General features: G+C 41.3%; 1 protein-coding gene across 2 annotated transcripts; it reads left to right on the top strand.

Moving 5' to 3' along the window:
- The first annotated feature begins 266 nt into the window (after nucleotides 1-266).
- Nucleotides 267-10,201, top strand: CCT8 (chaperonin containing TCP1 subunit 8). 2 transcript variants are annotated; one of them, XM_027449250.2, is made up of 16 exons: nucleotides 267-428; nucleotides 1,942-2,032; nucleotides 2,580-2,659; nucleotides 3,042-3,191; nucleotides 3,463-3,643; nucleotides 4,365-4,426; nucleotides 4,742-4,879; nucleotides 5,349-5,527; nucleotides 6,212-6,278; nucleotides 6,359-6,446; nucleotides 6,551-6,666; nucleotides 7,825-7,896; nucleotides 8,089-8,253; nucleotides 8,680-8,799; nucleotides 9,247-9,345; nucleotides 9,971-10,201. In XM_027449250.2, the coding sequence occupies exons 1-15, from the start codon at nucleotides 369-371 to the stop codon at nucleotides 9,337-9,339; spliced, it is 1,662 nt and encodes a 553-aa protein (XP_027305051.1). In that variant the 5' UTR covers nucleotides 267-368; the 3' UTR covers nucleotides 9,340-9,345; nucleotides 9,971-10,201. The 2 variants fall into 2 exon arrangements, with proteins under 2 accessions (XP_027305051.1, XP_027305052.1); XM_027449251.2 differs by lacking the exon at nucleotides 9,247-9,345.
- Nucleotides 10,202-12,086: the final 1,885 nt, after the last annotated feature.

Genomic DNA, 12,086 nt, shown 5'->3' with positions numbered 1-12,086 from the left:
GCAAACAGGTGGACTGGAAATAGCGCGGTGAACCAGGGTACGCTCTCTGCTGTATTTAATAAAAGGACGAATTGGGCCCTTTTAACCAAACGAGCGCAACACAGACTTTAAAAATTATAAAAGCGAGGTGAATCAGCTTTGTTTCAATTTTGTTTTAATTTACAAAGGCAACGCATGGAGCACACACCAGCCCATTGCAACCCCCCCCAACCCCTCCCCTCACAGCGCCGCCATGACGGGGTCCGAGCCCGCTCCATCGCCCCTCCCCGCGCCCATCGCGCAGCCGCCTGGCCCCGCTCCCGTGGTGCCCGTGGCGGCGGTTCCCGTCCCCTCCCCTCCCGTCCCGTGCTGAGCCGAGCGGAGTCGCCATGGCGCTGCACGTCCCCAAGGCCCCGGGCTTTGCCCAGATGCTCAAGGAGGGCGCCAAGGTACGGACAGCGCCGGGGGGGGGGGCGATGCCGGCCGTTAACGGCCGCAGCGGGGCTGAGGGGGCGGGAGGAAGGGAAAGGGGGAGGGGGGCGTCTCGGCGTGGCGGCGCGGGGAAGGTTCTGGAAGGGCGGGGCGGAGCGGCGGCATGGCGGGCCGGGCCGGGTGTCCCCCTGCCAGCAGCATCACCCCGAGCCGTGTCCCCAGCCACCGCGTCCTGCTCTCCTTGAGCGCCCCGGGACGGTGGCTCCACCACCTCCCCGGGCAGCCCGTCCCAGTGCCCGGCTGCTCCTTCTGAGCAGAAATGGCTCCTCACTGCCACAGCGTCTGGAAATGGGCTTAGGGAGGCGTTTTGGCTGAGGAGGTTCTGTCGGTGGTGCTCAGCAAACGTAAATTGGACCCTGCAGTGTTATTAGGTGTATTTTTTAAATATTTCTTTGTTTTTGGGCCTGCAGGAGAAATACCCCTGTCAGTGCTGTAAAGCAACATGATGTTTACCATATATAGCAGTAATATAACGTCAGTACTGATAGTAGTCAAGGATTGTGCCCGATTGAGCAGATACTTTCTGCAAAAGAGTGAGCAGAAAGGAGTTAGGTTATCTTTTTTTCTTTTTTTTTGTGGAGGGAAAAGGGGACTAAAATCTGGTAGCTGCTGCTTAATGGAAAGTGAAGCTAAGCACCTTGGCCCTCTCTTTGTGCCTTTCAAAATCTTCCTTGGAGACGAGGAATGGCCTATTTCAAGTGTGGGGAGGGAGTAGGGCAGCAGAATGGCATAGATGCTGATCCTCAAAAGAACCAAGTCAAAGGCAAGGCCACAATGTCTGGGGCTATGTCCTACCAAATGAGGAGGCAGCTGGTGTTCAGAGATGCTTGTTTTGTATTTAGAGAGCAAGTGTTGTTAGAGAGCGTCTGTCTCTTTCCTATCATAGGATACAAATACGGTGTGTCTGTTTTTTAAGTAAGGCTCTTTTGGGGGATCTGTGCTTACAAATGAAAACTGGATGATCAGCTTCTCAAACACAAATCTTTTCTGAATCATTCTACTTCTGAATTTTCAAACCACGTGTTTGAATGTAGAACCAAGTTAAATGATTTGGTGGAATACAGAGTTTTGAGTAAAGAAGCAGGTACAAAACCTTCATTCTCTCCCTCCATCACCAAACTAGTACTGGTTATATTCTACCTACTTTTGGTATGCTACTGACATTTTTTAGAGCAGTTAGAGATGCAAACTGTTAAAAACTGAGTCACTTTTAAAGTGTTTTGTTCAGAAACGTGTGCTTGCTGAGCTGACTAGTGGAGTAGGATGACATGCTGGTTCTTGTCTCCTTGTCTTTGGTTAAAGTTTAGTTTGCTTTTAAACTTTTTTTTTGTGAAATACACTAAGTTTATCTGAAACTTTCTTGCACCTGCTAGGTTACTGCTGCTTTGCTGAGAAGTGAGTAGTTCATCATCTTTTTTGTTAGAAAGTGTAATTCTGACCAGAACATTTAAAACTTTTTTTTTTTTTTAGCATTATTCTGGACTAGAAGAAGCTGTCTATAAGAACATCCAGGCATGCAAAGAACTTGCTCAAACCACCCGTACAGCTTATGGACCAAATGGTAAGTAAATTCTAAAACTATTTTAGTGATTTTGATCAAAATGGTATGTTTGAAGGCAAATCCTGCCTTGACCAAAAATCATCCATTCCTTTCTTGAGAAAATACTTTGGACTTGCTACAGGCACCCCAGATACAGTCATTGCATCTGTGTTGCTGGTTGGGGACAGTTACTGTGTCCTCTTTTCTGTCTTACTGCTAAACGGAAGACCTACAAAAATTAAAGGAAAGACAGTAACTTGGTAGATAGTCATGATAAGCGTAATAATACTGTGTCCTGACAGATACACCGAGGCAAATTGTGTTCTACAGGATTGATTAATTAAACTATGTATCAATATTTATGAAGAGAAAACTGCTTATTCAGAACCGAATGTGTTCTACTTATTGTAACACTTCTATATGTTATTTCACAAAAAATAGATTAGATTCTTAAGTTGTAAGCAGGGGTAATGTTTTGATGTGTGAGATAAACCCGAAAGCTATGTAAGTGGTATTTCTGTGCAAAACAACCTTTGCCTAATAAATGATTTTATTTTTCCCCCCTCAGGAATGAACAAAATGGTTATCAATCATCTGGAGAAGCTTTTTGTTACAAATGATGCTGCTACTATCTTGAGAGAGCTGGAGGTGAGTGAGTGAAATAGCTGTTGTGTTAAAAACGCAGCTGGAAAGCTTGCTTTCAGGCTTCTCGCATGTTGCAGAATGTGATAGTGAAACCTTTGCATGCTGTAAATGTAGCGCAGAATCAGGAAGAAAGATGTCTGATTTATGTTGTAGGGGAGCTGTTCAGGTCTTTGTGATTTTTTTCCATAGATATTTGTACTCTTGCTAATTACAGAAATTACCTAATTAAATTAATTGTACTGACTTCTTTTTCATACTTGGTGCATACAGTGTATCTTTAGATAGAACTTGAAGTAAGAGTGCTTATACTGGATGCACAGTAAAACCTGGAGCTGCAGTCTAGGTGGGATGTTAGTGACTAAGAGGTGCAACTTTTTTTTTAAAGGTCCAGCATCCGGCTGCAAAAATGCTTGTGATGGCTTCCCATATGCAAGAGCAAGAAGTTGGAGATGGAACCAACTTCGTCCTTGTTTTTGCTGGGGTCCTTCTGGAGTTAGCAGAAGACCTTCTGAGGATGGGATTATCAGTCTCAGAGGTAAATTCTGTTATTGCAGTTTATGGAGCTTGAGTTCAGGTTGCTATTACTCAGTGTTCATGGGTCACAGTACTGTGAATAGTCTGCTTTCTTCCAAATAATTTTTAGTCAGAGGTGTACAAAGAAGAACGATATATGCTTTCCTGCTTGTGATGGCTTGCTTCCCTTGCAAGCTTTTTCATTTATGTTTTAAGTCCCTTTTAAATGGAGGTAGAAGCAGTTTGAATGTGTACCTAGGTAAAATAATAAGTGTCTGTTGTTTGCTGCACAGGTGATTGAAGGATATGAAAAAGCTTGCAAGAAAGCCCTGGAAATTCTTCCAGACTTGGTGTGCTGTTCTGCAAAGAACCTTAGAGATGTTGAAGAAGTGGCGTCTTTGTTGCATACTTCAGTAATGAGCAAACAGTATGGCAATGAAAGTTTCTTGTCCAAGCTCATTGCTCAGGCCTGCGGTAAGTGGATAAGAACACTTCTGTGCATGCATCTGGAAAACTGAGTGGGTTTGCTTATGATTAACATCTTCATACAAGAAAACATGGTTATTTTATCAGGTTAAATTGGTGACATAGATTAGCCTCTGAAGTTAGTGTAGCCTTCTTTCTCATGTCAAACGCTTCATTGATGTAGCTGAGAAAAATCCTGTGCTCTCTACTAAACGTTTATAGAAATAGGTTACTAATTTCATCTTCCAAGCAGGAAAACATCCTTTTTGGTCATTAAGAGGATCATTACACTCCAGAAAAGTTGTTGCTAGTCTCAGCTACAGAACAATGAAGGCAAGATTGCAATTGTATTGAGCTGTTGGTTTCTCCCTGTAAAGAAAAAAAATTAGCATTTGGTTTAAGTGCTTTCTGAAATACTGTGGGTCAAACTTCACTCTTGAAATACGAATGTATAAATGGATGTTTGAACTTTTTTTAGGCCTGACATTATATTAATGTTGCTTTCTGATTATTACATTTTAAAAACAATTTAAAACAGTAAATTTGAGAGAAAAGGAAATTTATTTGGTGCAAGTTATCAGCAGATTATTTTTACCTTAAACTACATGGGCAGTTCAAACCGTAAAATTCTAGTATTTAAGAAAAACTCTAGGCAGTATTTATGGTGTCATAGTTTTTACTTTATTCATTAAGCAACAAAAATACATTATTTTATTTTCCTCCCAAACAGTCTCTATTCTTCCTGAGTCTGGTCATTTCAACGTTGATAATATCAGAGTGTGCAAGATTGTGGTAAGTTGGGCATAGCTAGCTTTACTGTTACCTAAAAAGTTTAATGAAAGGAGTTTAATTTTTAGATCTTTAAACTTTTGAAAGTACCTTTTCATACGTCACATACCTTACTTTTGACCACCAACTGCTCTTAAGATGGGAACCTAAGACAATGTTAGATGTTGCTGAATCAGCTTAAGACTTCTCTTGGTGTGACAATGAAGGTTGCTAGGCTCAGATGGACGTAGGAACTGCTTTTTATAAAGGGTACTGCAGCTTCCTGGCAGTAAATGGTCAGTAATATGACTTTCACCCGTTCCATCTTTTTTCTGCCAGGGTGCTGGTATCTCTGCTTCATCAGTGCTGCATGGCATGGTTTTTAAAAAAGAAACTGAAGGAGATGTTACTTCTGTCAAAGATGCAAAAATAGCTGTGTATTCCTGCCCTTTTGATTGTATGATAACTGAAACTAAGGTATGTAGGAGCTTAAAATAAGTTAAGTATCTATATGTGCTTATATGTGGTTCTTAATCTCTTATTTTTAGCTTTAACTATAAATATTTTTGACACTTGGTGATTAAGATATATTTGATAAGATTGATTTCATTAGTTTAAAAAAGTTCATAGAAGACTTCTGAAGCTAATTTTGCTTTACGGGGTTTTTGGAGGTGTGGATGCTATTTCTATTTTTACTTTTTTTTAAGACCAGCTATGTGCTACAACGTCTGTATCTTACAATTCTCTACAAATGTTAGAATTGCTTGTTTGTTTGTTTGCTTGTTTTTATTTTTAACTTGTTTTACCGACATTGCCTGAGAAGGGTGGCAGTATGATCAAATGGGATCACTTGAGGTTTGCGGGTAGGTTGGGAGATAAAATGGTTTGCCAAAAACTTTTAGGCATGTAGATAACACCTTACTGATAAATGTATGTGTTCTACTAGGGCACTGTACTTATAAAGAATGCTGAGGAGCTGATGAACTTCAGTAAGGGAGAAGAAAATCTGATGGATTTGCAAGTCAAAGCTATTGCTGACAGTGGTGCAAACGTAGTAGTAACGGGTGGCAAAGTGGCAGACATGGCGCTTCATTATGCCAACAAATACAATCTTATGTTAGTCAGGTAAGTACTGGAAGAGCATAAAACACTTGGTCTACCAGGTTCATAAAGTTGGCATATCGTTCCTTGCCTCTGAAATGACTTACAATACACAGTATTGCTGACTGGCTTTCTAGTAGATCAAAACCTGAGCTGGTAAGTGGTGGTTTCATAAGTTATGTTTTTTGATAGTGTTTCACCTCTATATGGAAACCAACTGGGGAGTAACTTGTGTATATGATACTGTTACTTTGGCATAAGGGTCTTTACAGCTTAACTGAAATGAACTGTGTAAAAATTTGTTGATTATATGGCCACAAAGATTCATTGTACCGTAAGGGTTCTCCCTGGTCACAGTTGTCATGTGATAACCTTAGCAATGGTGAGGTACCTGTTTTCCCTATGTATCACCATTGCATTGATGGATGGAATAACTAATTCTTAATACTTTTCAGTCACTTCTGTGGACCTTTTTATGTATAATTAAGACATATTTGAATAGCTTTGGTAACTTCCATGTATTTGGGCTGCTTGTTTTAAAATTATTACAGAAATCATTGTATAGAGTCTTTTTAATTTGATGCAGTACATTTTGATGGATGTCTTTAGTTACAAAATGCTTGCTAAGTTAAGGAGAGAATGCTTATTTGCGTGTATTAACATCTGTTCTGGAAACTCATGAATAGAAAAACTGTTTGTTTTTTGAAGGTTGAACTCAAAGTGGGATCTGAGAAGACTCTGCAAAACTGTTGGTGCAACAGCCCTACCCAGACTGGTATGGAGTTCTCAAATGATGAGCAGGTGGGAGGGAACTGATGAGCAGGTTCGTCTCTTGACCGTTCTTTTTCTTCTCAGACCCCCCCAACTCTAGAAGAAATGGGTCACTGCGACAGTGTATATTTGTCAGAGGTTGGAGATACTCAAGTTGTTGTATTTAAGCATGGTATGTATGTATGTTCTATAGAAATCCTAATGCCACTGTTCTGCATGTATGAAACATTTTTACATCCAAAAACAGTTCAGTAATGAGCATCTGTCTCTTAACAGAAAAGGAGGATGGTGCTGTTTCTACTATACTCATTCGTGGATCGACAGACAATCTGATGGATGATATAGAGAGAGCAGTGGATGATGGTGTAAATACATTCAAAGTACTTACAAGGGTGAGTAACCAGAACGTTTCAGTTACCAAAACCGAGATATGGACCAGTTAGAGGCAAGATCCCTGCTTGCTTTGGGCTTATTTGCTGTAGGGCTGTAACAGGTGCTTACATTGTCAGTTTTGGAGAGTTCCTGATACGTAGGAGAAGCTGTGTAGGGAAGATGGCTGCAGATGACCTCATGAGCACAGTGTATGTAACAGGGTGCTCATCATGCACTGAATTCAGTTTTTCAGGAATGAGGCAAATCCTTGAAGACAGATTAGTTGTACTGCTTTCTAGTGGCAGTCAGCTCTTTGACCTCTTGATAAGCTTTTTGTTTCAGTGTTCCTTGAAAACCAGGCATTGAAGGAAAGCTAGATGGCTTGTTTGTCTCTGGGAATCAAGAGAAAGCGACTAATTGCAAATGCTATTTCTGGTTCATTGGTGACAAGACACACTTTCTCCACATACCACAGATACATCCTATAAGTAGAAAAACTTAGTTTTTTTTTGTGATCAGCTTTTGTGTTTTGTGGGGTTTTTTTGTTTTTTTTTTTTTTTTGAGGGAGAAAGGAAATGTTTGAGTACTTACTTGGAAGGTGGTGTGCAAAAAATGAAAAGTAGAACTCTTGTCACTCTATGTATCAACAGATGCGCATTGATACAGAGTATGGAAACATGTGAATTGTTCATTTGTTTGTCTGCTAAAGTTGCCTGAAGATAGGCATTAAGATGATTAATTGTCTGTTTAAAAGACTGGGTGTTCTTAAGTGAATGCTGATTTGCCAAGGGATATTCAAAATTCTGAATTGTTTCTAAAGCAAAAAAAGGACCCTTGTGATACCTGCTGATACATTAAACATTGTGTACAGTAGATTAGTCTCATTCATGTTGTCTCCAAACTACTTAACAGTTAATAGAAAAGATTCAAAAAAAAAAAAAAAATCAACTCTTAGACTAGGAGTAATAGAAGTCACTTTTACAAATAAAAAATACCTGTTTTTTTTTTTTGTTTTTTTTTTTATTTTTGATATTCTTTTTCTTTTTACAAAAGAAGCTAATTTTTTTCAGAGACATTTGGAAGGAATAAATAAATTTTGTTAAACTGAAAGTGTTCTAAAAAGAAAAATGAACATGATACTTCAAGCAAAGCTTCATTTTAGTGTGGTTTGTTTGCAGGATAAACGTCTTGTTCCTGGAGGTGGTGCAACAGAGATTGAATTAGCCAAGCAGATCACATCTTATGGAGAGGTACAGCAAATTTTTTTAACTTTGTCTATAAGCGTAGTTACATATATTTTAACTTATATAGATACGTACCTTTGTATAAAAGTATGTGTATGTATATTAGTGCATATATATCAATAGAAAAACATGGAAGAAGGTACCTTCCTATCTTGCTGTTTCTTTCAAATGCTTATGTGGTTTTCAACTTCACTTTAGACTTGTCCTGGGCTTGACCAGTATGCCATCAAGAAGTTTGCTGAAGCATTTGAAGCCATTCCTCGCGCACTGGCAGAAAACTCTGGCATAAAGGCTAACGAAGTCATTTCCAAACTTTATGCTGTGCATCAGGAAGGCAACAAAAATGTTGGCTTTGATATTGAGGTAAGTAGTTCCTCACATTACTTGCTGCTCAGCAGTACTGGGTTATATTTAAAAGTACTTCTATTGCAGTAAGTATTTATAGATTAATTCATTTCATTGAAGCTCTGTGTTTCACAGAGCTAGTAAAATACTTCTAATAGAATTCTAATACTGAAGTTTTTTTGATCAGCAGGCAGTTAAAGCGAATGTAGTATAGCAGCCTCATGTAGGAGGCGGAGAGAGATACTGAACTAGTATGTTAAAGAACAAACATGTTGTTTACTTATTTTGACTTCCTGCTAATGGATTAGAAATGAAAATCTTGTAAAGAGAGAAAACAACATCAGAAAAGTGATACTTCGTTGTAACCTTCAAAACCTAATAACTTGTTAGGTAGAAGCCTGAGAAAACTTAAAAATAAATAAATGAATTCTTCCTGTCTGATAGGCTGAATCTGCTGCCGTGAAGGATATGTTGGAAGCTGGTATATTAGACACATACATTGGAAAATCCTGGGGTATCAAGCTGGCTACAAACGCAGCAGTAACTGTCCTACGGGTCGATCAGGTAAGTGTAGAAATAATTTGGGTGATAAACTGAAACCTCTGCTTTAACTCAAGGTGCAGAGCACTTGTAAAGCATGTGAATGGTCTGGGAATACTGGGCATAAAAATCAATGTTGGAATCTTAGTTTAGAACTAAGTTGACTACAAAGTAGTTTCCTTGGGAGCTCATATTTTGGAATATGAGTTCAATACTGCTGCTTCCATACAAGTGCTGTAATGTTCATTTTTAAAGATCTGACAATGATAATTGATACCCACGGACAGAAAGGAACCTTCTGTAGGAACAAGGCTTATCACAACAAAACCTTCTGATGTATATTGGTTTGTATTATTTTTAACATGAAAAATCCCACTTAAGTAAAATGGGGGTTAAAATCTTAATGGCAAAAATCTTTACATATTTTGTGGAATTCCAGTGAACGTGTATTTGCATGTAAAATTTCTGTAGATTATTATGGCAAAAACAGCAGGCGGTCCAAAAGCTCCTAAACAACAAGGACATTGGGATAAGGATGACTGGAAAGATGAGCCTGAGAAGTAGTATGCAGTAAGCTGGTTCTATAGCAGTGATCAGTGTGCGAGTGCATGCATGACAATCACGTGTGGCAGATCTGTGTTTTCTTGAGGGCACATAACACAGCTGGTCTATTGCTGATTGCTAAGTTTCTTACCAATTCCACTGCAAGTTAATCTTGTTCCTAAAACCGAACTTTCATTGCAGTTTGTTTCATTGTACTCACAAGTTCAGTTTTAGCTTTGTCACTGTAACAAGTGCAGAAATGAGCCTCTAACAAGGTAGGATTAGTGGGCTAATTAGGCCTTAGAAGTGTGATGTCTAGGCTGGAGTTCAGAACAACAGCTCTGATAATTCTGCTTTCTGTTGTATGCACCCTGTGCAGCAGTCACTGGCTAGTTTATTTAAGCACTCACCTTTCCTTAGACTAACTGAAGTCACAATTTGCATGCAAAAATGAGGTAAAAGTCCTTTGTATATCAGGGCTCAGTTTCTGCCATTTTCAACCAGATGTATAATATTAATCACTGGTTTAGGTTCAGAGCAAGGAATCTGCATGATTTAGTGATTGTTGTCAGTCAGCATCAATGACTATAAATAAGATGTGTGGGGAAATGATTCTAACCTTATCTTTTTCTCCTTCCCTGTCCCCTTCAAGATCATTATGGCAAAACCAGCAGGTGGCCCTAAGCCTCCATCAGGAAAGAAAGACTGGGATGAAGACCAAAATGACTGAACAATTTAACTGTGCTTTTGAAGTTACATGATTGAGAGTTTTTTAAGGTTCCGCTTGGGGCCTGTCATGATGGTTTGGTCCCTTTAAGTTATGAACTGCGTCCACTAGGATGAAGAACTTTGAACACTTCAATAAATGTACTTACTGTTAAAATGTTTGCTGTCGCTTTATTTGGACTTGGTATGACATGTTTAGTCCCAGTATGTGAATGTGCAGGGACGTGCTGTGTTGGGATGAAAGTGGGTGGGGTGGGGTGGGGTGACCTTAGCTGGCTGCTAGCCACCCACCCAGTTGCTCTCTCATTCCCCCTTTCTCCACAAGATAGGGGAAGAAAAGATAAAAAGCTTGTGGGGGTATCACTGAGAGTTACAGTCTTGGGAATTATGTGATGAGGGGAGTGGTGAAAAGCAAACTAAAACATCTTTCCCCTACCCCATCTCTCCTTCCTGAGTTCAATCTCATTCCGCACTCTTCTGCCTACCCGGGGCGGAGAGGATGAGGAGTGGGAGACTAAGGTTGTAGAATGGCTTGGGGTGGAAGGGACCTCATCTGCTTCCACCCACCCTGCCATAGGCAGGGATGCCACCCACTGCATCAGATTGTTTAGGGCCCCAACCAGCCTGACCTCGAACACCCCCAGGGATGGGGCACCCACAGCTTCTCTGGGCGGCCTGTGCCAGTGCCTCACCACCCTCATGGTAAAGAATTTCCTCCTTGTATCTAATCTAAATCTACCCTTTTTTAGCTTAAGACCATTCCCCTTGACATACCATTACCTACCCAGTAGGTAATTCTCTTTTTTTATAAGACCCCTTTAAGTACTGAGAAGTTGCAATGAGGTCTTCTGTTCTCCAGGATGAACAGCCGCAGCTCTTTCAGCCTTTCTTCATAACAGAGGTGCTCCAGCCCTCTGGACCCGCTCTGACGGCTCCATGTCCTTGTGCTAGGGGCCCCAGATATGGATGCAGCACTCCAGATGGGGCCTCACAAGGGCAGAGCAGAGGGGGACAATCACCTCCTTGGACCTGCTGGTCCCTCCTCTGTTGATGCAGCATAGGATGCAGTTGGCCTTCTGGGCTGTAGGCACACTGCTGGCTCATGTCGAGCTTTTTGTCCACCAGAGCCCCAAAGTCCTTCTCCACTGGGCTTCTGTCAATGAGTTCCTCTCCCAATCTGTGCTCATCTCTGGGATTGCCCCAACCCAGCTGCAGCACCTTGCGCTTGGACTTGTTGAACCTAACGCAGTTCACATGGGCCCACTTCTCCAGCCTGTCCAGGGCCCGGTGGATGGCATCTCTTCCTTGGGTCAGCCCCATACATTTATTCCGTTACCCCGCTCCCCAACCTTTTCCCCTGCTCTAGGATCCATCCCATGGGTAACAGCTGTTCAGGAGCTGTTCCAGAATTTATGGACCTTGATGAAAAATTGCTCCAGCAATTTTTGTTTGTCCCTGTCCACTGAGGGCAGTTTCTTCAGGGCACATCTGTCTGCTCCAGAGCCTGTGCACCTCCTCTCCCCAGGGTGTCCGTAGGGCCGCTCCTCACACTGCTCCCCTCACCACCCCCTGCCCTGCAGTGTTTGCCCTCCCTTCCCCAGGCTGCCCTCAGGTGAGGTGCGGGGCCTGGCCGTGCTAGGGCAGCCCTGGCATCACCTCACACTGTGGCTCCTGTTACCTGAGCTGGGTATGGGGGTGAGCGACCGTAAGCTTGTTGCAGGGAACAGGCATCTATAAAAACTGTACCTCACTGGGATCCTTACCAGTATTTGAGTGTAGATAGTCAAATGAGTTTTGAAATAATTAAAAACAGCAGCCAGGCTGTAGTCTGTGCCTAAGTTCAGTGTTACATCATGCATCTGTTGTGTCCTCACACTTTAAGAGGCTCTAAACTCTCAAAATTTTTGTCAGTCTGACACTGGTGAAATGCTTCTCATCCTAATAGCCTTAGAAATAAGAGCAGAGAGTGTTAGCTGTTGAGAACTGTCAAGCACATCATTTGCAGAGCACTGGAAATCTTGCATGCACTTAAGGGGAAAAGC

This window comes from Anas platyrhynchos, chromosome 1, assembly GCF_047663525.1.
Source record: "Anas platyrhynchos isolate ZD024472 breed Pekin duck chromosome 1, IASCAAS_PekinDuck_T2T, whole genome shotgun sequence".
NCBI classification, from domain to species: Eukaryota; Metazoa; Chordata; class Aves; order Anseriformes; family Anatidae; genus Anas; species Anas platyrhynchos.
Note: the sequence above shows the minus strand (reverse complement) of the source record. Positions and strands in the feature narration are given on the sequence as shown.

Excerpts from the sequence above, each read along its gene's own strand:
- CCT8 (XM_027449250.2), top strand. The coding sequence starts at position 369 with ATGGCGCTGCACGTCCCCAAGGCCCCGGGCTTTGCCCAGATGCTCAAG. Across the intron at positions 2,660-3,041 it reads CTATCTTGAGAGAGCTGGAG|GTCCAGCATCCGGCTGCAAA; the intron begins GTGAGTGAGTGA and ends TTTTTTTTAAAG. Across the intron at positions 4,880-5,348 it reads GTATGATAACTGAAACTAAG|GGCACTGTACTTATAAAGAA; the intron begins GTATGTAGGAGC and ends GTGTTCTACTAG.